The sequence below is a fragment of the Ostrinia nubilalis genome, chromosome 5 (genome assembly GCF_963855985.1).
Source record: "Ostrinia nubilalis chromosome 5, ilOstNubi1.1, whole genome shotgun sequence".
Lineage (NCBI taxonomy): Eukaryota > Metazoa > Arthropoda > Insecta > Lepidoptera > Crambidae > Ostrinia > Ostrinia nubilalis.
The window spans coordinates 14,019,886-14,045,735 of record NC_087092.1 but is presented as its reverse complement, the minus strand read 5'-3'; the positions used below and the strand labels follow the sequence as shown (position 1 = coordinate 14,045,735).

General features: G+C 41.2%; 1 protein-coding gene across 1 annotated transcript; it reads left to right on the top strand.

Moving 5' to 3' along the window:
- The first annotated feature begins 410 nt into the window (after positions 1-410).
- Positions 411-25,768, top strand: LOC135071988 (E3 ubiquitin-protein ligase Bre1). The gene is made up of 17 exons (XM_063965901.1): positions 411-602; positions 764-922; positions 1,271-1,457; positions 1,852-2,037; positions 3,172-3,392; positions 3,874-4,137; positions 5,712-5,885; positions 7,459-7,716; positions 8,401-8,499; positions 12,779-12,888; positions 14,207-14,360; positions 15,140-15,295; positions 15,808-15,999; positions 21,492-21,684; positions 22,287-22,381; positions 23,785-23,916; positions 24,519-25,768. The coding sequence occupies exons 2-17, from the start codon at positions 770-772 to the stop codon at positions 24,669-24,671; spliced, it is 2,727 nt and encodes a 908-aa protein (XP_063821971.1). The 5' UTR covers positions 411-602; positions 764-769; the 3' UTR covers positions 24,672-25,768.
- The last annotated feature ends 82 nt before the right edge of the window (positions 25,769-25,850 follow it).

The window sequence follows — 25,850 nt, the reverse complement described above, 5'->3', positions numbered from 1 at the left end:
ATATTCTACTCTGGTTGGTGGTAGGGCTTGTTTTAGGTCCGCCTCCGCCTAGCTAGCTGCCATCATCCTTCTGTCGCTATAATGTTATCAGCCAACTTTTCATCATAGAATGCTAAAAAATATCTAAATTAATACACTAAAATCAATAAATAAAAAGATCTATCATGTAGATGGCGCTCTTGCAGTTGATTCTCTGTTTTTTATAATTTATATACTGGAAAGTGATACATTGTTCAAGTTATATACTTTAAATAATTTTGTTCTAGATCCTTCATTAGCTGGTTTCTCCAACGCTTAGTAATAACACTCGTTAAGTTAATAAAATCTACCCGTATTATTTTCTCCGCCAATATCGATATCGAATCAACAGGAGAAAAATATCGATACTTGCCACACTATTACTATTATTTTTTATCTGTGGAGGGTGGAGCTAAGGTGGTTTGGGAAATCGAAATTCTGGTTGTTTTATGAAATAATTTGCTTGATTCATGTAAATAATTAGCAAAATGATCGATTTACTTAGTTACTTACATTGTATCTGCAGCGGTATTGTTAATTGGAACTAAAATTCAGCTTTCCAGATTGTCAATATTGACAAGCAGGTATGTAGGACTCGGCAAAATTGTGTGAGCGTTGATTACAAGGATTCCCTTTATCACCTCATATCATTTTAATTTGTTCGGGTTGTCTAGGATCAATAGCATCTTTTCGTGTTTAGGCCTAATTATTGTTGTTCTAAGTACATAAAAGTAAATGTTTTCAGGTTAAAATGTCGAAGCGTACAGCCGACGAGAGCGGCAATGGCAGTAGCCAGCCTGCTATCAAGAAAGTTCATTTTGAACCCCATCTCATCGGGCCCGTCTCCACACTGGAAGAAATGGACATCAAAGTCCTACAGTTTCAGAACAAGAAGTTGGCACAGGTGATGTACCAACTGGGTATTGTTTGCTAATAAGAATGATCTATTTACAAGATTTTTGTAACTAGTTAAATAGATTGCTTTAATGTAACATCTACAACAATCAGCTGTTCATCAACTGTTTAGTGTTTGAGGTCAACTCACTAATCCCTACTAACAAACTATGGATGAAAGTCTGAAATAAATTATTTATTATTATTATTATTATTAATAAGCATTGAACATAATATTTCAATTATTTTCATGAAGATTGTACTCCAATCTTAATAAACTTATGTTCTTTTGTTGTTTCACAATTAAATGTTTTTTACTGGAGACAAGGAATTTTTAATAATAATTTTGTTTTTGTAGCGCATTGAACAACGCCACAGATGTGAAGCGGAGCTTCGGGCTCGAATAGAACAGCTAGAAAAACGGCAAACACAAGATGATGCGGTTCTTTGTGTAGTGAATCGCTACTGGAATCTGCTAAATGAGGATATCAGAGTTCTATTGCAACGTTTTGATGCTGAGACTGCTGATGAGTCTGAAAATAAAAGTAAGTTCTTGTTTTTTTATGATTTATTATTAATCACATATTTTCATAGTTCAATTGAGTCAAAAATGCATTTGTGGTTAGTTTTCACAGTTCACAGTGTTCAGTGTTGGCTTTGCATAATCCTACACAGTTTGGTTAGATTTAAAGAAAAAAATATTTGCTAAAATCATAGCAAATAAATAAGTGCTCCTCACACAGTTGTACCTGTTTTAATCTTTAATTAAAAGTGAATTGTTAATCTCAATCAAGATGTTATGAAAGTTTAGGTTATATGAATCACAAGCCGCTATAGGCATCTATCATGATTAAATTAAACGAATAACTGAACATTATACAAATATTTAAAGTACAATCATAGTTATAAGTATCAAGAAAAAGACATTTAACTTTTTAGATGAAAATGAAGCGACCACTTCGTTTTTAATGCAATTGTCGACGTGGGACAAAGAGGAGCTTGACGCTCAGCTAGCGAACCGAGTACAAGTGAGCAAACGAGCAGTGGCAAAAGTCCTCCAGGCGTTTGACAGGCTCCAGCAGCGGAACGATAAGATATGGCGCGCTATAAAGGGAGAAGGCGAAGGTACGCATAACTGTCTATTTATCATTTTAATACTTATGTTATAATGGGCTGAAGCTAATTCCTTGTTGTCAAATTTGGTTATAGCAAAAAAGTCTAAATCAGTTACACAGAAAATAAACATGTCATGTAAAATAATGTTAAACCTAAACATTAGGATACAAGATGTCCTCCAACAATAAAAACTCACTCAATGCTCTTTATTTACATAATGCATGATGATACAATGTTGCCCATTTTGTTATTGAGATGAACTTATGTCGCATAGAATCCGTAATAATATATATCTCAGACAACACATGCAGCAACATTTACGCAGAGATAACTGGAATAATAATATTCAAGCAGGAATAGTAATTTCAATATTTGGGGCAATTATTCAAACTCCACTGTGTCTCTTGAAACACTAGACATAAGCAAAACAACTGTTCTTCAAATACACCCCATTGAATGGCTTACAAAGTTTGCCAATGACATAAAGTTGTGGGATCCCTGATTGAATGAAAGCCTTTTCCATTTCATTCCTCTTTTCCTCTCCCAGGCTAGACGCCAGTTATTTCTGAAGCCATTAAAAAAAGTATTATATTGCATAGCTCTAGCGCTTGGCCTCAGTGCAGAGAATGATATTTATTACGTCAAAATTTGTATGCTCTGTCAGTGTCACGTTATAATATGTCAAAATCACCCCTCCCGTGCTGCTCCCATACCTCAGGCACTCTCTTAGTTGAGCGCTAGAGCTGTCTAATCTGCTGTAAGTCTGCTCAACCCCAGGCCCCCAGAAAGAATTTTAAGTGCTCTGCACAAGGTATGGTTTGATCTTAATAATGAGGGCTATCTTTTTTATACTTAACAGTTGGCACCCCTGGCGATTGACAGGACCTTACTCTACAGTGGCGCCATCTTGATGAGTGCAAATACGATAGTCCTCCTACCACTTTCGCGCTCACCAGTTGGTGCCACTGTCTTCGCTACTAGCAAGTGACAGGACCTTACTCTACAGTGGCGCTAACTGGTGAGCGCTAAATTGCGCTTGTCCTAAGAGTACTTAACTGAAATAGGAAATGTCATGTAAGTGGCCCGTCGTTAACGACTGTATCCACTCAAAAGGTTGAGCAGCCTTGATGATCTTTGCCACAGAGGGTGCGCCCGCGCCGGCTCTCGATGAGGTGGTGCGTGCGACCAACGCGGAGGTAACGGCGGAGTCGCGCCGGCTGCAGGCGCTGTGCACGGCGCTGCACGAGGGACACCACGCCATGACGCTGCGTGTGGCGCGGCTTCAAGACGCCGTCAACAGCCGGGACACGGAGAACGCAGAGTTGAAGAACCAGATTGACGACCTGCAGTATGAGCTCATGAAGGTATGGCTTAAAGTAATAATCTATAGTCTAGAGTTAGAACACGCTATGACGATCCAGAACTCTGCCAACAGCCGGGATACAGAGAACGCAGAGCTCAAAAACCAGATCGATGACCTGCAGTACGAGCTCATGATGGTATGGCTTGAACTAACCGCCTCTGTACTCTAGTAAGACCACGCCATGACTTTGTGTGTGGCCCGGCTGAAGAATCAGATCGATGACCTGCAGCAAGCTCATGAAGGTATGAAATGAATGATTTGAACTAAACGCATCTGTGGTCTCAGATCAGTCAGTCTCCTCTAATGTGGGCTCATGAAGAAATTACTTACTTGGTTTAAACTTAACCCCTCTGTAGTCTCTCTCCCCTTTGTATTCTTCAAAAGCTATTACCAACCATTGTCTATGTGCGTATTAATTGCGGCACGAAACTTTAGGCGAAACAAGTAACGACCTCCAGGACTCACATCTCCAATTTCCACAGGTGCGGTCGCGGAACGACAAGCTGGAGAACCACCTCGCCGAGGCCATCGAGAAGTTGAAGAGCTACCACCAGTCGGGCGCCACGATCAGCGCCGCGCCGGCCGCCGGGCCCGCGCCGCACTCCGCCGCCAGCGCCAAGCTGGAGGACGTGGCGGCCGAGCTGGAGGAGCAGCGCGAGCTGGCCACCAACCGCCTGGCCGAGCTCGACCGCCTGCACCGCCAGCACCGCGACACGCTCAAGGAGCTCGAGAAGCTGAAGATGGACGTGAGTAGTGACCCGCCCGCACTCCCCGCCAGCGCCAAGCTGGAGGACGTGGCGGCCGAGCTGGAGGAGCAGCGCGAGCTGGCCACCAACCGCCTGGCCGAGCTCGACCGCCTGCACCGCCAGCACCGCGACACGCTCAAGGAGCTCGAGAAGCTGAAGATGGACGTGAGTAGTGACCCGCCCGCACTCCCCGCCAGCGCCAAGGAGCAACTCGCCCGTAAACTAGCTCGCCCTTGAACTAGCTCGCCAGTAAGTAAGCTCGTTCGTGAACTAGCTCGCCCTTGGGCTAGCTCGTCAGTGAGTTAGCTCGTTCATAAACTAGCTCGCCAGTAAGTTAGCTCGTTCGTGAACTAACTCACCCTTGGGCTAGCTCGTCAGTGAGTTAGCTCGTTCATAAACTAGCTCGCCAGTAAGTTAGCTCGTTCGTGAACTAACTCGCCCTTGGGCTAGCTCGCCAGTGAGTTAGTTCGGTCATAAACTATAGTCTATCCAATATAGCTTGATTAGAATGACGGCTGTCAAACGAATGTGACTAGTGATGTGTATGTTTCGTACGGTTCACATAGATGTATCGATAAGTTTTCGAAAAAATGATATGAAAAAATGCACCCAATTTTTCTTCATATATCTTTATTCATAAAAATGACAATTATGATTTAAATTTAAAGACAGTAAACCTAAGTAGATGTACAACCTAAGTCGTAGTCATTACCATCAGTGTTCTTCAGTGGTTTTTTCCTCTCGCTAGAAGGCGGTGGGCATCTCTTCTAGAGCAACGGTGCTATGAATACCCAAAAAATTACCGGTGATTGATTTCCGATGTTTGATTATTTAAAAATGAAATGTTTTTTGGTTTTTAATAGTGAACATTTAGAAAAACGTATAACTTGACTTAAATATGTTAAAAAATTAGTTAGAAAAAAAAATTGTTAAATATTATGTTAAAAGAATAGTTTTAATTTAATATGACATTTGTCGATATGTCCCAACACTAACATTTTTGTAACTCGAGATAACCTTGTAGAGACGTCGTTAATACTCTAGCTTGATTTTTATGATTTCGAATTACTACTTATTAGTGTAATTTAACGCTGCATTTACACGAAATTATCATTTTTATTGGAAGCACTGTCGTCGAAAATATTGTTTGTAGGTCAGACGTGAATTATTTCTTGTCCGCCAATATTTAGCTCTCATTGATCGCTACTACAAAGTTATGTCGTTACTTTTGATGACAGCTGTCATTCTAATCAAGCTATATTGGATAGACTATAGCTCGCCAGTGAGTTAGTTCGTTCGTGAACTAGTTCGCTAGTGAGTTAGCTCGCCAGCGAGTTAGCTCGTTCGTGAACTAGTTCGCTAGTGACTGAGCTGCTCGTTCGTGAACTAGCTCACCCTTGAGGTAGCTCGAGAGTGAATTAGCTCGTTCATGAACTAGCTCGCCCTTGAGCTAGCCGCGCACCCTATATTTACAAACGTAACTTGTCTTTACCAGAGCCTTCCAGAGAGGCGCGTGCACCCTCAATAAAATATATGCCATGTATGTTATAATAAGAAAAATATTTATTTTCCAGATCCGCCAGCTGCCAGAGTCTGTGATAGTGGAGACGACGGAGTACAAATGCCTGCAGAGTCAGTTCTCGGTGCTGTACAACGAGTCCATGCAGATGAAGACGGCGCTCGACGAGACAAGGCTGCAGCTCCAAAACGCCAAGAACCTGCACATGAGGCAGATTGAAATGATGGAGGTAAATATTATAGAAAACTCATTATGGAAAACCTTGGGGGAGGCCTTTGTCCAGCAGTGGATGTCATTTGGCTGAAACGAACGAACGAAATATTATAGGTCAGTTAGTGCATTTCTATTCCAACAACTGAGAGATTCTGACTGATGGAGATAAAAGGGCGGTTTTTGTAGGAATATTCATTGTATTTGAAGGAATATTCATTTTAAGAAAATTCAAGGGTTGTTTTGTCCAATGACTGGCAGCGTCCAATGACTGTCGGTTTACCTACTTGCGTAAGGATGCTGGTAAAGACTGATGATGATGAAGTATATTTTAGATCAAAAGTTAACTAAGTTCGTTTTGAATTTAGTGGTAAACAAAATCGACAACATTTTATGCATTTAAAATGCTGTTGATTTCTTTACACTACTACATTATACAACAGTATTCCAAAAGTATAATTTATCTTTGTTTGCTGAACTGAAATGCAGATCCCTGTCTCGTTATTGTGACAGGATATGCGTCGTAAGAAAGGTGCAATTATTCAAATCATATGCCCATCTTAAGTAGACAGATTTGCGCAAGGTGACCTCTTATGCTAAACGGTGATATCGTATCGCATGGCTGCTCTTAAATTATTTATTATTCGAAGTAAAAATTCCGTTTTTTTGCACAACCATATTATGTTAGTTACGGGTTTTTTTTTACTCTACTGGACATTTTTTACGCGCCATAAGTAGGGCTATTTTTTTTTAAATGTAACTGTTTACTAAGTTATGTGGCCTGTCTTAGTTGAGAACTAAGGGGCCATCCATAAAGTACGTCACACGAATTTCATGATTTTTTGAGCCCCCCCCCCCCCCCCCCCCGTCCTTGTCACAGGTGGTCACATTTCTGAGACACCAAAAAGTGTGACGTCACATGTATTGCAATTTTACATCGAAAAATTATTAAATTAAAACAGCAGTTCCGAAATTAGTTTTATTTCCATTAAAATTAAGTAATTTGGAAATATTTTTTAGTTTAATTAATATTTCAAATTACGATATTAGTACCTCTAGATGTACTTATTAGATTTTGAAATGTGATGTCACGAAACTTATGACCGAAGGAGAAGGAGGAAACATTTCTCAACTTAACGTGCACTTGTATAATTTGTATTTCATGTAACAACCACTCTACAACACTAATCTAAGTATCTATGCTAAATTAGGTAAGATAGTGTTGTTTGTACCTAAGGTCCCAATACTTTCTTGGATATGTCTGTTACAGAAGATAGTTGTTGATGTGATATTTTTTCAATAATTTGTTGTTATTTCTTCTTGTCGTGTCGACAACAAACTTACACACACAGTGTCAGCCCAAAACTCCGCCACGAGAGTGGCGTTGTCAGTAGCCTTCATTAAAGTTTGCCCAAACAACTGCACGCAGGGCACGACATTATGTGCTTCGTCGACTAGGGAACAAAACCACACTTGCACTCCAAGTTTGAGCCATCCAAGAATCCCCACCTGAACTGATTGTCCTTACCACGGACGACCTGCGTCTGTTACTATTGTTGCTATTTAATAACAAAATGTCAAAACCATTTCAGAGCGAGGAGCTAGCGCGCCAAAAGGCTCTCCGCGCCGAGATGATCCAGCTGGAAGACGTGCTCGGCCAGCTGAGGAAGGAGTACGAAATGCTGCGCATCGAATTCGAGCAGAATCTCGCCGCCAACGAGCAGACCGGGCCCATCAACCGCGAGATGCGCCACCTCATCACCTCGCTGCAGAACCACAACCAGCAACTAAAAGGCGAAGTGCACCGATATAAGCGGAAGTATAAGGACTCCAGCCAAGAACTTAACAAGGTATTACACGCTACTCTTGCGTGGAATATTATTGACTATTGATTCCACACAGGTTTTTATAGTTCACTGGACCAGCGGAGACTCCAGGCTCGAAGGTAATTCATGTCTGTGTAGTACAGTAGTATCGGGCGAGTTAGCATGTACTCGCCTTGACGTAGTGATGCGACTATTCCCTGTCGGGTCAATTTGGGAAACGACGTTTTCTACATTGACCCGCGGTGGTGTAGAAGTAGCTCAGACAAAATTCCGTCGTCTGGTACTTCGTAGCACGAAGATATTTTTGAGGACCATGACTATCGGCGTGTTGTCAGGGTGCCGATATTATATTGATCAGTCGGCAGCAGGGATGTTACGGTCAATCGTCCACAAAAGTCCACATCCGCAACATCCCTACACCTGTGCGAATTACCAGTCCCCTGTCACCACAGGCGCGGACATATGAGACGTCCTCCGGCGACAAACGATGTCGATGTATGCACTATCCATCTCTGTCACTCATCAAGGGATGCCACGAAACAGACATCTGTCATACGTCGCCATCGTTTGCGATCCGTCGAGTTGACAATATTGCTGTCGTACGCGAAAATTATGTGAAGATTTGTATAACAACAGACGTTGTACGGTGGAACACCGAGAGAACGGCAGCATGATAAAGTTAGATTTGGATTTTGATGTTTTGCCTAGTTGCGGAAAGAGATGGAAGACTCGGCCGGCCGCGTGGCGGGGACTGAAGCCACTGAGGAAAAACCGTTGGCCGTTAAAAAGGAAGAACCCGATCCCGAGGTAAGCCAGAGTGGCACGAGTAGTCTGTAGTGAGTACTGGGAAATTATATTTAGTGTAACGTCGATAGTGCTTAGACTCGTTTGTCACGTTAACATACGTTGTGTAAGTGGCGACACTTGCGGCATAGAAATCGTGCGAGTGCGGTACTCCAGCCTATATTAAGAATCAGTAATTTGAACTTTCTAATTTTGTCACAAAATGCAAATTACTAAGTTTTTTATTTACTGACTCAATTAAAAAGAGGAGTTTTGGCATCGCTAATTACCGCTTGGCCGCGAACTTACCGCTACCAGCAGTAACTAAACGCTACGCTTGTAATGGACTTTATTTAAAAATGTATACAATTTGAACATGAGCAACGCCGCGTTTCGTTTCTGCTTATTTTCTTGCCGCTTTTCAGAAAGTCGTGGGCAAGTGGTATCTAATGACATAAAACTAGTTCTGACATCTATCTATCAGTCATTTACCACAGATTATTAACAATTTACTTACTATCACATTAAAATGTAGTTATTTTGTTAGAATTCATGGTGAATGGTCTGTTGTATTGGTCTTAGTTATTAGATCTCAATATACATGCAAACATACATTACTAATACCTATATAATTAGTAACTACAAGTCTAGCGCATAAATGAATCAGTGTCTGAGATATGGAAGCGGTACGGGAGAGGTGACATAAGATGTGACAGAGCATACAAGTCTAAAGCACATCTGCGGTGGAATTGTGTAAAGCAATCGTAGGTAATCATTTGACAGTTCATAACGTACGATAAAGTCAGGTATAGTTCCAAAATACTGAACTGTCCTATCGATGACATTGACAGCGGGGCGCCACCGTCAATACCGAATCGCTGGTTCCGATTTTTGCCATGTTGGAAACCATAAAGTTGAACGATGGTAGCGCCCCCCTGTCATTGAGTTTGGCGGGACAGTTCAGCGTGGGTCATCTATAAACAAAGCGTTTGACAGAATAATCGTACGTTATGAACTGTCAAATGATAACGATTGCTTTACACAATTCCACATCTGAAGTCTCGCTGACATTTGACGTCACAAAAACACTCCCGTATCGCTCCCATAACCTCAGACACTGATTCGGATATTCGCTAGACCTGTACTTCCTAGTTGCATCTAACAAGTACGATCAATTTGGGGTAAAGTTCATTGGTGTTATTAAAACTACTAACTTAATAACCTAGCTAGACTTATAATTCTATTCCCAAAAGTTGTTTGGTGCTTTAAGTATTGGTGGTGGTAATTCTCTTGTAACATTCTTTAAGAGTAAATAATCGACTAAGGTTTCGGCTAGAATTAGGAATACCAGGTTAACGCAAGGAATCGTAAACGTTTTACTAAAACTACGCCTAGTTCAAATCCCATTATTTAGAAAGGCCAGTGCATGCCCTGACCTCCGAGACCTAGTATCAATGTCGCTGTGGACGTGTTAGCTGTTAGGTTTCATCTCCAAAGAACTGCTTGACGTATCCCGGTCATCATCAGCCATATCACCCTCCCTAGTACAGACGTCAGCACATCAAGGCAAATACTTGGGCATCTTACGTGGTTGTACAGTCAGCGTCAAATAGTTCGTGACACCCAAAGTAGCCAATAAGTTCGCAACTCATGTCCTTATTACGATAGGGAGATTTCCTGGGCAAGCTAGAGTTTGAATTAGTAATTAACTTATTAACCCATTAGAGGTCACTGTACTCAAATGGGTACAGCTATATTTTTACGTGTCAATTGCAAATCTCACAAAATTAACATGGGTTGACTTGTTATTTTACGTCATTATGACACTATTAAAGTATATTGACAAAAATTACGCGGGTAGTGGGACTTTTTTTGATAAAAAGTATCAGTTGAAGTTGTGTCACTGAAACGTAGTGGAGGTAGGTGTTTAATTTTTAAATTTTTTATAACAATTACTGCTCAAAAGTTTATTTCTTTATTTAATTACTTTAGAATACATATCAGAGTAAGTTATAAAGCACAATATAATATAATATTTACATCTCAAATAAAACTAGGGTCATGTAATAGTTACTGTACTCAGTTGGGTACAATGACAACATGCGTAAGTAAAAAAACTGTATTTATTTTTTGCTTTTTTGTAACATTTTACAGCTCAAAAGAGCTAAAAGGTACTTGAAGAAATTATTGGAGCCATTTACAGGATAGTTATTGACGATAAATGTATTTAAGGTAATAATTGTACCACCTGATACAAGTACCTTGACTGAAAAAGACGATATGGCGGCCTGTTTCATACCATAAGACGTACTAAGGCCTCAGCCTCGAACTTAGCGGGCAGCGGGGCGGCGGCGGCGGCGGCGCGGGAGCGGCAGGATCTTATGCGTAAAATCAAATAGACCGGTTCTCGAAAACAGCGGCGCGGCAGCGGGGCGGCAGCGGGCAACGAGCGGGCAGCGGCGAGGGAGCGGGCAACGAGCGGGCAGAGCGCACTCCTTCTTTTGCCCACAATAAATCGAGCGTTAGGAATAAATTTGAATCGAAATAAAATTGTCGCCGTTGTTCAGACATTTCGTTTGCGAATAAAAACAAATATCTCGACAACACAACCCCGAACACAACACTTCGCCGCTAAAGCGCCGCGCGAGCTGCCCGCTTGTTTCGAGAACGGGTCTGCGTTGCCCGCCCCGCTCCAGCGCCGCCGCCGCTCCCGCCCCGCTGCCCGCTAAGTTCGAGGCTGAGGCCTAAAGGGTATTTATGAACAGAGGGGATAGTGGAAGCAAAGGCAGTTTATAGGACGACAGCGATAATGAACCGCTGGCGTGAAAAAAAAAGACGATAAGTTCCCACAAATCCGCTCTGAATCCGCACCCAATCAAAAGTCGTAATTCTTCAATCGTGAAGTCTATGGTGATAAGTTTGCTATATTTTATGAAGAGCTGAAGGGCCTCAAACTTGCACAGTATTTGAAAAAAAAATACTGACCATATTTTTATATCCAATAGATAGAACTACGACGCTTCACATTATCATTATGATATTTTTATTGGCTACAATCATATCAGTATCCAATCAACACAATACACTTGGGATTCCTATATAACCCTATTTACGGGTTTTGGTACTATCAGAGTACCACAAGCTACCTCGAGAGACAGTGTATTGTACTTTACTGGTCACTAGATGGAGAGATATGCTAAGTAAACAAAGTAAATTCGCCCGGCTGTACACATAGTTGATAGTTTTCCTTCAAAATTCTGTTGGAAAATATACCATAAAAACTGAAAAACAGCTGGGGTAAGTTCTCTGTCATTCAACAGTGCGTTGGCAGTATAAGAAGTCCCTTAAAATATTTTTGGTTGAAAAGGCGCATTTTGAAAATTAGCATACTTAGGAGGTCATTGTACCCAATTGAGTACACCCCTGTAACTTCATGAAACTAACTTTTTTTCAGCATTTTCTTGTATCTTATGTTTTTTTGCTCTGATTTCAATATGAAAATAAAGAAAATTTTAAAAATATATTTGTACTTTGTGTTTGACCTCTAATGGGTTAAAAATAATCGACATGTATTTTTCACTTTTTGAAAGTAACGAAAATTGAATGAGATGAAGCGCGCCATAGTTCAGAAGAGGCGCATGACGTCGTGAGCGTGACGTCACGCGGAACTTCAACGCACCATAATTACTTTTATGCTTTACAATTAAAAATATGTGTACAATATTTTTTGATAATAATAATTTGACGGACTAATACCCGTTTTCACCATTTATTCCTTATTTTTAAGTGACCCCTATGAAAACAAAATTCCTGTTATGTGTTACCATAGGGGTCACTTAAAAAATAGGAATTTATGGTGAAAATGGGCATATTTTTTTTAAGAAACTAGCCTATTGGAATAAGGTTGGGTTATCAACTTTTGCCCTCTTTGTGCGTCACGAACTATTTGACGCTGACTGTAAGTAAAGGTTTGACCAAACCAACGCGTGCCGTCCAAGTGCAATGGCGCTGGCAATGACGATCAGACGTAATCGCATTGATCGCCATTACGCACGCGGGCTGCACGCGTTATTTTGGTCCAACCTTTATAAGTACAGACGTATATCCATAAAAAGGATTCAATCCAATATGAGTGAAGTTGTGGGTTGGATCCTTACCATGGAAATACGTCCCACTGTAAGGACGGGAGCTCGGGAGCATAAAGTAAACAACTTCTTCTTAGCTCTCTCAGTTTATTAATGAATGCCTGGTGTGCTGTCGTCTGTGCATATAAAGGTCGTAACTCTTCGGGTATGTTCGGCAGGGGTCGGAGGGCAGCAGCGGCGCGGGCGCCGAGGCCAAGGGCAAGGAGCACGCGCGCGCCAAGCTGCAGGAGCAGGACCAGATCATCAAGGAGCTCAAGCAGCAGCTCAAGTTGGTACCAAGCTCTATACTTCGTACCCAGCACTTCGGTATTTATAAAGACTGTTCGTTTCAGCCAAATGACGTCCACTGCTGGACAAAGGCCTCCTCCAAGGTTTTCCACAATGCACGGTCCTGCGCTGCCCGCATCCAGGCTCTTCCCGCGACCTTTACCAGATCGTCGGTCCACCTAGTAGGAGGCCTGCCCACGCTACGTCTTCCAGCCCGTGGTTGCCACTCAAGAACTTTTCTGCCCCAACGGCCATCGTCTCTACGAGCTATGTGCCCCGCCCACTGCCACTTGATTTTAGCAATTCTGCAAGCTATGACGGTCACTTTGAAACCCTTAAAAAACTGTAAACTATAAAGACTGTGACCCTTGAAAAGGAGGCTGACAATAGTGACTGAGTTTCGTGCGCTGCTTCTTCTCAGCACTGGCCCATTTAATTCCCCGAAGCAGAGGTAGGGTTAATACTGGGACGTGTAAAAGTGCTTTTTCAAAGCCTATTTGCAAAAATAAATGAGTTTTATAGTTTTACGTATACCCTCGAAATTTTGCAACTGCAAACAGCTGGAACCCAAAATCACCCCAAACGTTACTGGAATAAAGGTTTTGCTCTTTTTTTAACTTTTGCATTCGATACATTTGAAATGTTATTTTAATGTTCATCATCATCGCCTCATTCAGTATCCACTGACACACGACGACCTGTATTATTTACCAGAGGCTAGTTCCGCCAGCCTTCTTTTTAAAAGTTCAAAAGTATTCATTATACATTGTTTGACAATAACTGTTATTGCATAATAGCCCTTTTCATGAGAGTACTTTTAATCTATGGTATAGTAGCTTTAGTTTATGGTAATGAACCTTTGGAGCCTCCACTAAAAGTCGCGAGATCGCCCGCATTCGTGTGACAGCCACAAACGCGGCGAGTGGGCTTGTATTTTCGTGTAGGACAACTGGAGCTGACACCCGCGTAAGTTTTAGAGGAGGCCCTTATTTGATTTTCCTGTGAACTGAGCGTTATTTGGCGCCCATACCAGAGTAAATACAAATGAGTAGGTTATCTTCATAGAAACGCACCGGGTGCGGTTTGTATGTGAGCGCGCCAATACGTATGCGGCGCGCACGCACACACTTGACAAAATTTAGCGGGGATTAGCGGGGAGCCAGCCGTGGTTGCGCCGAATTTCGTCAGTGTGTGCGTGCGCGCCGCATACGTATATTGGCGCGCTCACATACAAACCGCGCTCGGTGCGTTTCTATGAAGATAACCTACTCATTTGTATTTACTCTGCCCATACTTACCACACCATCTCCACTCTACAGGAAAGCGGTGAATGAACAGAAGGAGCTGAAACTCCTTCTGGACATGTACAAGGGAGTGAGCAAAGAGCAACGCGACAAGGTGCAGCTTATGGCCGCCGAGCGCAAGGCGCGCCAGGAGCTCGAGGACCACCGCCAGAAGGCCAAGATGGCGCAGGTATGTCGAGACAAGTGAATGTGTGCCCAAGTCAAAGGGAAATGTACTCTATTCGCATGTAGTAAGGTCCAAGGGGTGAGCAAAGAGCAACGCGACAAGGTGCAGCTCGTCGCGCCAGGAGCTCGAGGACCACCGCCAGAAGGCCAAGATGGCGCAGGTATGTTGGAACAAGTGAATATGTACAAGTCAAAGGAAAATAAGCTCTATCTGTATACAGTAAGGTCCATTCGGGACTATCCCCACCTCTCGTTCCCACCGTTGCAACTCGCGTGTAGCCCTGTGTACGGAACTATTCCCGCTTCTCGTTTCCACCGCTGCAACTCTCGTCTAACCAGGATCTACAGCTTGGCCGTCAAGAAGACCTAAACCTAACCTAACCTAACCAGTGAAGGTCAAAGCGAAAGTTAAACTGTCATTTAGACCTGCAACGAAATTAATCAGAAGAACATAGGAGGAGTTCGAAGTTCCTCCAGTGCAAAAGGGATGACCCTGTGTAAAGCCTGGTCCGTGAGCACGTAGAATTTTGTCCAATGACCCCAAGCTACCCATCCTTATCTTACGCGCGAGCTATAAGGATGGGTAGCTTGAGGTCATTGGACAAAATTCTACGTGCTCACCGACCAGGCTTTAGTCACTCACTAGACTAGCAACTAAATTAATTAGAAGGACAAAGAGGTTCGAAAAAAGAGCAGTAATCGAGTGTTAAAACGATTGACAGCGCCATCTATTCATTTGCAATGTATCCTTACGTTTATTTCATGCTTTAATTTTATTTGTAGGAAAGTAAGCGTGAGCGGCGCTTAGCAGATGAAGACGCGTTGCGCAAGATCAAGCAACTAGAGGAACAGAAGTACGAGCTACAGAAGCAGTTGTCTTGTGCGCGGCCCAACGCCGACCCGTTGCACGCCTTCTCTAGGCCGTTTGCTGGATCTCAGGTATTATGGCTACGAAATTGTCTTTAAGTTCATCTTGCGATCTTTCTAATCAATAATTGGATGATTAGGGCATTAGAATTTAGGATGCCTTCCTATTAGTGGCGTGTTTGCCGCGCCATTACTAGTTTTCATACAATTTCTTGAGGCGCAGTCGCATGTATCACTGTGCAGTGGCACCACTGCAGCGCTTCCTCACGCCTCTTGTTTGAGAGCGTCTTTAGGCTTTCATCAATATTTGAACATCATTTCTCCCCTTATTAAATTTTAAATAAACTTTAAATGTAACTTGTTTTGAGACAAATAAATACGAGTATTTTCTATCTAAAGTCCGGTCGCCGAGTTGTCGCAACTGTGCGACGGGCGGCCTCAGTGAGTTTGCGAGCGCGACAGCAATATAATTACGCGCGAGCGATAAGGATGGGTAGCTGTGGTCATTGAACGAAATTCTATGTACTCGGCGACCGGACTTTATCTATCTATTTATCTAATTACATATGCTTTTTCGTCCCCAGGAAGAAGAAGCCCTGCTGAACGAGATGGAAGTAACCGGGCAGGCCTTCGAGGACATGCAGGAGCAGAACTCGCGGCTGATCCAGCAATTACGTGAGAAAGACGACGCCAACTTCAAGCTGATGTCGGAGCGGATCAAGGCCAACTCGCTGCACAAGCTGCTGCGCGAGGAGAAGCAGCTGCTGCAGGAACAGGTAGCTGAAGATACGCAGATATCAAATCAAATCAAAATTCATTTATTTGCTTGATAAGCGGTACAGCAGATGTCAATATAAAAATAGTTCGCACAAATCACCACTACTGGCATGCAAATAGCTTACAACTACTTAATTTACGCAATTTAATAGATACATGCAACAAAACAGGAAACATGTGGGTACATACTACTGAAACTTAAAAGCATCAAAGTATTCCTTAATGGTGTAAAAACCCTTCCCAATCAGCCATGATTTTAATTTTCCTTTAAAAACATTTAACGGCAAAGATTTCATTTCTTCGTCCAACCTATTATAAACCTTAATAGCCATACAGTACGCATTATTAATATATAAAGATGTCGTCACGATAGGAAGGTGTAATTTATGAGGACGTCTTATATTAAAATTGCAAACGTCGCTATTTCCATACATTCTTTCCGCTCAGTTTCAGTGGAAATGGATCGAGCGATGTTTCAGGCCGACGATCTCATAAAATTAGCAGGAAGACGCGATACAGACCGCTACCAACAGGTATTTATGGAAATCATGGGGGAGGCCTACGTTGTGGACGTCCTGTGGTTGAAATAATGATGATGTGTCGAGCGGGGCGGGCGCCTCGCCTTGTTCCTTGCTGCCTTCTCCTCGCGCCTCGCACACACGAAATCGTCATACGATTCGTAGAATAAACTGACAGCTACACACAGCTCACATCTCCTCTAGTCTTGTTTCCGCTCCGTTGCGGTGGAAATAACCTGCCAGCTTCGCCGCATATCTCTCGTCTCGTCTCCGCTTTGGTGGAAAATCTGATCACGGGCGTGACCTTAATATCCGTCTGACATTTCAATCTGCTTACACCAATCCATTATGCCAATTTCATAATGTTGCATTGTCAGCCGTGTATACGACACGTGTCATTTAGGGTGTCTTCAAATTAGAGGCGTGAGAAAGCTACTACTTTTAGAAATTGTATGAAAACTAGTAATGGCGTTACTGCAACGCTTCCTCGCGCCTCCAATTTGAAGGCGCTTTCACTGTTCCTTCTGTAGTATACATATGACGCAGGAGGACTGACCGTTTCCTACCTGTTATCAATCAATACAAATACAAATATTTTATTATGAAACACATGTTACATTGTCATTACAAATTAGCCTTATCCATTTAAGTTTTTAAAAACTTGTCCTAGGATAAAGCTGCTCTTCACAATGTTTAAAATTTCTAACATGAGTAGGTAACTAATAATTTTACGTTTAACAATTCCACGAAGCTCAGCAATATGTTATAAACAAATTTTTATAAAAATCTCTATGAATAAGAATGAAATAAGAAATTAACGCACTGCTTTTAATTAAGATCATAATTCACAAATCAATAGTTTTTCAGTTTCCATATAGTCCATCTGTTTCAACCAGTCGTAAATTTTTTTCTTATCTTCATTACAGGACATGTTGTAGATATGCAGTATTCTATTTATCCGGTTATATAGGGTTATCGATCTAGACTGAAATTGGTTCCGTGACAAATTTGTGTGGATGTTTAAATTTGGAATAACATTGTATGGATTACGTTTTGCATTAATAATAGGATCAGGAGTTGTGTTTTTGTGAGTTTTTAAGACACATAGAAATATGTATAGCTCCCTTATGGTTAGCACGTTACAGTCTTCATAGATTTTTACGGTACTGTAAGTAGGTTTTACTAGTAATAAAACTTTCAAAATGCATCTTTGGGCGCGTTCAAGTTGGATCAGTTTGGTTTTATGAGTTCCACCCCAGATGGGTAGACAATAGGAGATGACAGACTGCACCAAGGTTTTTTTATAGATTTGTATCAAAAGTTGTCTATCGGAGACATGCCTAAGATATTTAAAAAGCCATATCAGTTTCCTCACACGTGATGTACAGTTTTCAATCTGTTTATGCCAGTTAAGCTGTTGATCAATATATATGCCGAGATATTTAACAGATGAGACTTTTGTTAAGGCGGTGCAGTTGCAGGGAGTAGCCGGGTAGTTATTGCATCCGTGAGCTGTTAATTGAAGGTCAGTCGGTGGTTGGAAACGATTTAAAATAGAGAAAGTCATGTAATTTGTTTTTCCGGTGTTCAGTGTTAATAAGTTATATTTAAGCCACTTTATTACAACTTGTAAACCTACTTCCGCTTTATTGTATACTTCAGCCCAGTTTTGTCCATGGAAAAGGAGGGCCGTATCGTCGGCGTAAGAAACGATGGATGCATTATCAAGTTTTAATGAGGTTAGGTCATTTATATATAAAAGAAACAGGGTAGGTCCAAGGACGCTACCCTGTGAAACGCCATATAACAGTGTAGGCTCTACTGTACTCAGTATGTGTTTATCAAGCTTAACTAATTGAGATCGATTTCTTAAATAACTAGACAAAATGGCAAAGAAGGGCCCACGAATGCCCAGCCTGTCGAGCTTTCTTAGAAGGATGGGAACAGAGACAGTATCAAACGCCTTTTTTAGATCAAGAAATATACATAGACTTTTCTTTTTTTTATCAATCGAATCAGCTATTTTACTTGTCAAGGCCAGGACTGCATCTTTAGTGCTCTTACCTTCTCGGAAGCCAAACTGGGAGTCAGATATAATGTGATATTTTTCAATGAAGTTAATAAGACGTTTATTTATTACTTTTTCAAGTATTTTGGAGAGAACACTGAGTACTGCTATTGGCCTATAGTTATTGATACTGCCTCTGTCCCCACTCTTATAGACAGGATGTATAACAGCACGTTTAAAGACTTGGGGAAATACTCCTTTGTTAAAGCATAGTGAAAACAAATGATATAAAAGTGGAACAATTTCTTTCTTAGCTAATTTTACGAATTTTGTTGGTATATTATCCCATCCACATGCAGAATCTGATTTCAGACCCATAATGATAGTTTTAATTTCTGAGGGATCTGGTTCAATAAAACCAATCGAGTTACAGGAGATGTCAACGATAGAATCTAATGACTCATTCGTGTTTGTAACAGATTGATTAACTATCTCTTCGGCCAGTGTTTTACCTACGTTTATAAAGTGTTTGTTTATTAGATTTGAAGACTCTTTTTCCGAATTTGCAATATTGATTAATTCTTGATTTTTAGATTTAGTTATATTTTGGTTAGTTATAGACTTGATTGTGTTCCATAATTGTTTATTGTTATTTTTTGATTTAGCTAATTGTTCAGTCTCATATTGCCTTCTCAGCTTCTTAAGTAAATTGTTACAGTAATTTCTGTATCTTCTGTATGTTATCTGTAATATCGTGTTATTAGGATCCTGTTTTAATTGTTTTTGAAGTTTATTCCTGTTATTAATGCATCTTAAGATACCATTAGTGATCCACGGTTTTAGGAGTCTTTTATTGTGTGGGATTTTAATGGTTTTTGTGTTTTTCGTTAGCGATGAGGTCATTACATTTATAATTTCTTGGGCCAAGTATTCGGGTTCGTCATGTGTAAGTAATTTCAGGGGTTCGAGGTCACGTAGGGTTTCGAGTGCTCCCGTGAAGTTTGTGATGGTTTTAGTGTCGGCTTTACTGGTCTGTTTAGTGCTAGAATAAATATTAATTAGCGTCATTAAATGGTCTGTTATAGTCGTTTCTAGAACGGCTATAGAGGCTGAGAGCTTAGGATCTATGTTAGTAATAACATGATCCAAGCAACTGTTTATTCTAGTGTTAAATTTATGTCCAGGTGAAAGACCATGGTCTGACAAAATCTCAAGATAGTTACTGCCATGATTTTCCATAATATTAATATTGATATCTCCTATGATAAGGACATTTTTATCATATTTTCTATCGTTAAGGAGACAGTCAAGTGATTCCAGAAATCTTTTTGTGTTTTTATTTGAAGGTGATCGATATACACATAATAGTATGCAATCAGATAATGTGATTTCAAGACAAGAAGCATCAGAAATGAACTTTTCTTTAACTTTATGTTGGAGAGAGTTATTGATATAGACGACCACACCATCATTTTTAGTAACTTTGAATGTAGTGCAGTGGGATGAGTAACCAGACCTAGTAGGTATCGGTATATCAGGATTTAATATACATTCTGTAAGGATGATAATATCAATGTTATGCGAGAGTAGAGTTAAGTTTGCACTCAGATCATCAGAGTTTTTATACACGCTGCGTATATTTTGGTTAATTATAGAGTACAATGGTTTCAGGGGCGGTAATCGGTCACGTAATTCATCAATAGAACAAGAGAAGCTGTTTATATTAGATAGATAGTCTAATTCGTGCATGATGTTACAATTGTCTTTACTCATATTTGGGGTCAGTTAAGGCTAGAATGGGTAGCTGAGATATTATATCAGTCATATACCGGTGAAAAGTAGGAAGTTTGTATATTTTTCCGAGAGGAATGATAATTTTAATGGTGCATATTTTTACGGTTATGGTTTGTGGGTGTAGATAAGATAGAATACTGAATAGGATTGTATGTTCTTTTGTTATTAGCAAGTTTACAGAGCTAGAGGCGTAAAGCGCTACATGATTGGTGCAGAATGGATTATAAGGGTTTATCGTGATTTTAAACGAGTGCATGGTTTTCATAAGTATCGGAAAGTCAATAAGCTGAGGATTAAAGATGTAAGGAAAGCAAATACAGAACTGTGCATAAGAAATATTCATATCAAGATCTAGTCAGTCACTGGCCAGTTTATGAATTTGGGTTTCACTATGTATTTGTATGATCGGTGATTTTTCGTCTTTTCTGTTAATCAAGTCTGAAAATCAGCGCTGAGTTTATAGCTCAGCATTATGCTGAGACTGGCACCTTTTGCTTCTGCTACACCTAAACTGTAACTTTTTAAACCCCAATTTATTGTTTATATTTTTCTTTTTTTTAAAACTTATAGTTATGTGTAACTACCTATCTACATGTAACTTTGTTATTTCTTTATAGTAGTAGCACAGAATAATAATAAGTACTACGTACAGAAGTTTTACTTCGCGAAGGTATTTAAAAAATGTATGCTCAATGTCATTAACAATATGGTGTAATTAAGGCTGTCTCAAGAGTCAAGCACCATTTTGTTGACAAACTTCAGTGATCGGCACTGCGCCAAAGCTATAGGGCTGACTTCGGTAAAATGATGTGACGTGAGGTGCCAAACTGCGGAAAATGGCGGAGGAAATACATGATTTAGCATGAATTATCATGAATAATATTAACTACTTATTTAACTCTCAGTGTCTTGAGGCAACTTAAAAAAGTACATTCAATGTACTTTATTTACTAATGTACATTCAATGTACTTTTTTAAGTTGCCTCAAGACACTGAGAGGTAAATAAGTAGTTAATATTATTCATGATTGAGGCCTTGTCGAATAGTATCCTGTAGGTGGGCCATCGTGCGTGTTTTGTTTTCGATGTAAACTCGCTGAGATGAACAGGCCTGGTAGTAGTAGCAATAAAGATATTTCATTTTCATTTTCAAGTGTAATCTCTCCTTCCAGGTCATAACCCGCGACCAGCAGATCGAGTCCATGGGCCTGGTGGCGCGGCGGCTGGAGGAGAAGGAGCGGCTGCTGCAGGCCACGCTCTCCGCCGTCGAGAAGGAACTGTTACTGCGGCAACAGGCCATGGAGATGCACAAGCGGAAGGCCATCGAGTCGGCGCAGTCCGCCGCCGACCTCAAGCTGCATTTAGGTAAAACCAGTGGCGACGTAGCATGGCTTGGCACCCCATGCTCGGGACTATGGCACCCCCCCAGAATGGTCAGGTCTGGTGGCCCCCAGAATTTTTGGGTTACCGATTCGAAGATGAAAGATGTACGAATCAGCTATAATGATACCAATTGTACCCCTCCCCCCGTATCGTATCATGATCTTTGTCATGCAGATGCACCAGTAAGTACTAATCTGCGCGACTTTTGTCACCAACTGATGCTTGACACCCGGGGCGGACCGCCCCCCCTTACGCCGCTGCTGGGTAAAACCAATTGAATGGCGAATTCCAGACACAATCCAAATGTAATTGTATCGCACCCGGATCCGTGCGAAAGCATACGAAAAGAGGAGACAATAGCCCATCTAACGGTGTCAGTGTCGCTAGTGCCAATTTGAGAAACAGTAGCCTTATTCTCGTCGTCCGCTGGCCTAACGTGCTATCCACTAATAATATAGCGTAGCTGGAAGGGTTACTCTGCCGCAAAAGAAAGTTGGATAGAGCCATATCTATATCTATATCGAATCTTCGCTTTCGCTATCGAATTGCTTTATGATTTCATAATATCGATGATTTTGTTACAGAAAAATACCACGCGCAGATGAAGGAGGCGCAACAGGTCGTCGCTGAGAAGACGAGCGCGCTCGAAGCGGAAGCGTACAAAACAAAAAGACTACACGTGAGTTCAATTTTCAAAAATAATCGCTATTGAAATGACCTTTGTAAAGACTCGCTTGCATCTTAGATATTTCAGTCATTTTGCCGTCTACTGCTGGACAAAGCCTTTGTCCTGTTTCCGGACTTCCACAACTGCCGGTCTTGTTTTACCCGCATCCAGGTACTAGCCACGACCTTCATTAGATTATCGGCACACTATTTGGTAGTCAAGAAATCGATGATTATTCTTAGAAGTAAGTACTTTCCCTCGGGTCATTGGGCGGTCCCTTGGCTAAAAGATGATGCATGATTCAAATTCTGACAGGGGGCTCCTTTTAAGTATTTTATACCTGTCTTAGGGGACCTGGCTCTTCCATAACCACCACTTATTTAAGATACTGTTGGGGAAAAACTCGGGAGGAATGTAATATGGCCGTGCGACCGATCGATAAAAGCATCCATTCATGGTTCTTATGAATTAGTTAGTTACTATAGTTAGTCTGGTAAGAAAGTAAGAAGAACCATACATGGCGCTTTAAAAACAGTTTATAGATGGTGCTAATATGTATTGGTTTAGAACAGATACATATAATAAACTAGCGGCCGCCCGCGACTTCGTGCGCGTGGATCCCGTTTTACCCCCTTAGGGGACCGTTCCCGTGGGAATTTCAGGAATTCCTTTCTTAGTGCACCCCTACGATACCTAAGCTACGTCCCTTCCAAATTTCAAGTGCCTACGTTTAGCCGTTTAGGATGTGCGTTGATATGTCAGTCAGTCAGTATCTCCTTTTGTACACTCAACATCAAATAAACCGCACCTTCCGCGACGCGAACTTTAAAGATTTTCTCTTGACACAATCATGGAACCCCAACAATATTGGTGTTATTTGAAAGCCCAATAAATATCCTTAAAGAAAAATACATTTCATTTCTAAATAAATGATTGACATTTACCATAAATGTGACTTGAAAATAGACCTCACTTTGGGCTCACCTCTGGGATCAATTAGACCAATTTTTATGGTTATAAAACCAAATAAAGATCTCACGTGTCCTCTTTAACAGATGGATAGCGATTAATCCCAACTTAACAGTTTTATAGTCATAAAAATGGCTATAGCGTAACTACCTATTTTTTGAAGAAGTGACTCTGGATCCTTATAAAGATACATTTTTGGGGTAAAAACCTTTCCTTTATTTATTTATTTAAACTTTAATGCCAAAATAAATTTGTACATAAGGCGAACTTAATGCACTAAAGCATTCTCGAAATTCTTCCTTTAATGAAATGAAGTTTAGAACTAGGCTTTCAAATGGCACCAATGTTGGTGGGAAATGGGGATACATACGTTTGATAAGTGCTTGTGGCGGGAGGTGCGATTTATTTGATGCCGAGTGTATTTAGATAATGAGTTTGATAAACAGGAGGAGCTGGCGATCCTGCGGCGCAAGGCGGAGCGCATGAAGAAAATGGAGCAGGCCGGCAGCAGCATGGACGAGGTGCTGCTCGAGGAGATCCGCGAGTACAAGGAGACGCTCACCTGCCCCTCGTGCAAGGTTAGAATACTTCCTTGTGTTATACGACCGCCCGCCTGGTGGTTACCAACGGGACTATTACCACCTGTCGTTCCCACCGCTGCAACTCATGTAGCCAGGATCTACAGCTTGATTGCCAATAAAAACCCAACCAGTGAAGGTCAAGTTTGCCCCGGAGGGAAGCCTGGTGGTTACCAGACAAGTGGTTTTCCAACTTTAACAAACAGGTTCCAGAGATCTAGTGATGAATTTTGCGACTAGATAGCGCCTAGTGTAATATCCAATGATATTAAGTGTTAATATGGATCGAGTCGATCGTTCGATCGAGTAGTCCTTTATACGTTTATCCTCCTTTCAAACACCTGTCAAACCCACTTTGGGACACCATATCAGTCGATATAGCACCGATCGGTGCTAAGAAGCGGTGGAAGAACCTCGATCACCTTTGTCGCCTATTGCTTATACTCGACCGACCCCATTATCTCTTATTACTCATGTAACACTTCACTGTAACATTAAAGTGACTGACTGAACTTGACTCTAGCATAAAAGTAGATTTGCAGCTGACAGTTTCATAAATCTACCGCACAAACATAACTAAGTGTTCATCGTTCGTTCCTCAGGTGAAACGCAAGGACGCAGTCCTGACGAAGTGTTTCCACGTGTTCTGCTGGGACTGCCTACGCACGCGCTACGAGACCCGCCAGCGCAAGTGCCCCAAGTGCAACGCGGCCTTCGGCGCCAACGACTACCATCGCCTGTACCTCTCCACCTAAGCGCCCGGTCTACGGGGCCTTACGGGGCCTGGACCCCGGAACACGGACAAATCATCACAAAGGGCGAAACGACCGGTAATGTAACACGCTTCATTGAAATCGATACGTTTATATTCTCTTACGGGGCCCGAACCCCGTAATAGTACTGTTACGGGGTTCAGGCTGTTTGTCACACCATCACAACACCAGGGTGGTAATGTGACGCACGTTTCACAAGAGACGCAAAAAACTATGTAACTGCTCGCGCACCGATTTATTAGCTAGAACATTTTTATGTAAACATGACATGGTTGTAAACACGGTTTGTGTGAGATGTGTTAAATAAGTAACAATGTTACATTTTAATGTCGTATATGTGTCGCACGATGTATGTACCTATATTACGCAACCTTCTAACAATAGTTATTTTGTTTTAATTAAAATACATCCGAGGTTTTTTTATTCAAAAATGAAACCCGTATCAATATTAACAATGTCAAACGTCGTAAAGTATGCTAACCGTGTTATATTCCTGTGCGTTTTAGTGTCCTGAAAAACGATAGATCGGGGTATTATTTGCGCCATGGCTGGCGGAAGAGCCTCAGTATCTCCAAAAACGTCTTTGAAAAACACTTCCCATCGTTTGAATTGACTGCTCGTTTGAGCCACCCTTTTTATATCAAAGTTTACGAGTTCATGCACTTCTTATAAAAATATCACATATTTTTAAATGTAAGATTTTGATAAAGATAACCAGCTAATGGTGTAAAGTTGACTCTCGTGGTTTAACAGTTAAGTGCAAAAGCGAAAGATACAGGAGATCCAGAATTTTCTTTCTTTTCATTATGGTCTCACGCGGTATAAATATTAAGGGCGAGTACTACATTTAGAATTATGGAGAAAACACACATTGTATATTAATATTTTTTACTTCAAATAGTTGACAAAATAAAACGCCTAAAGGCTTCAAGTCTTACTACATTTGTGTGCAATGAAAAAAATATGTTATCAAATTAGGTATTACCGATTTAGTGAATAATAAAAGCGATTTACGTGCGCCTGTATTAGCCAATGAGTTCACGTTTCTGGGATAGTTTTGAAGACCCCGACACATTCTTCAGTTCACTCCTGAGGTGACGCATTGTGTAAGAAGAGTAAAAGCTCCAATTGGCTACGTGACCTGTTCTTAACAGAGAGGGA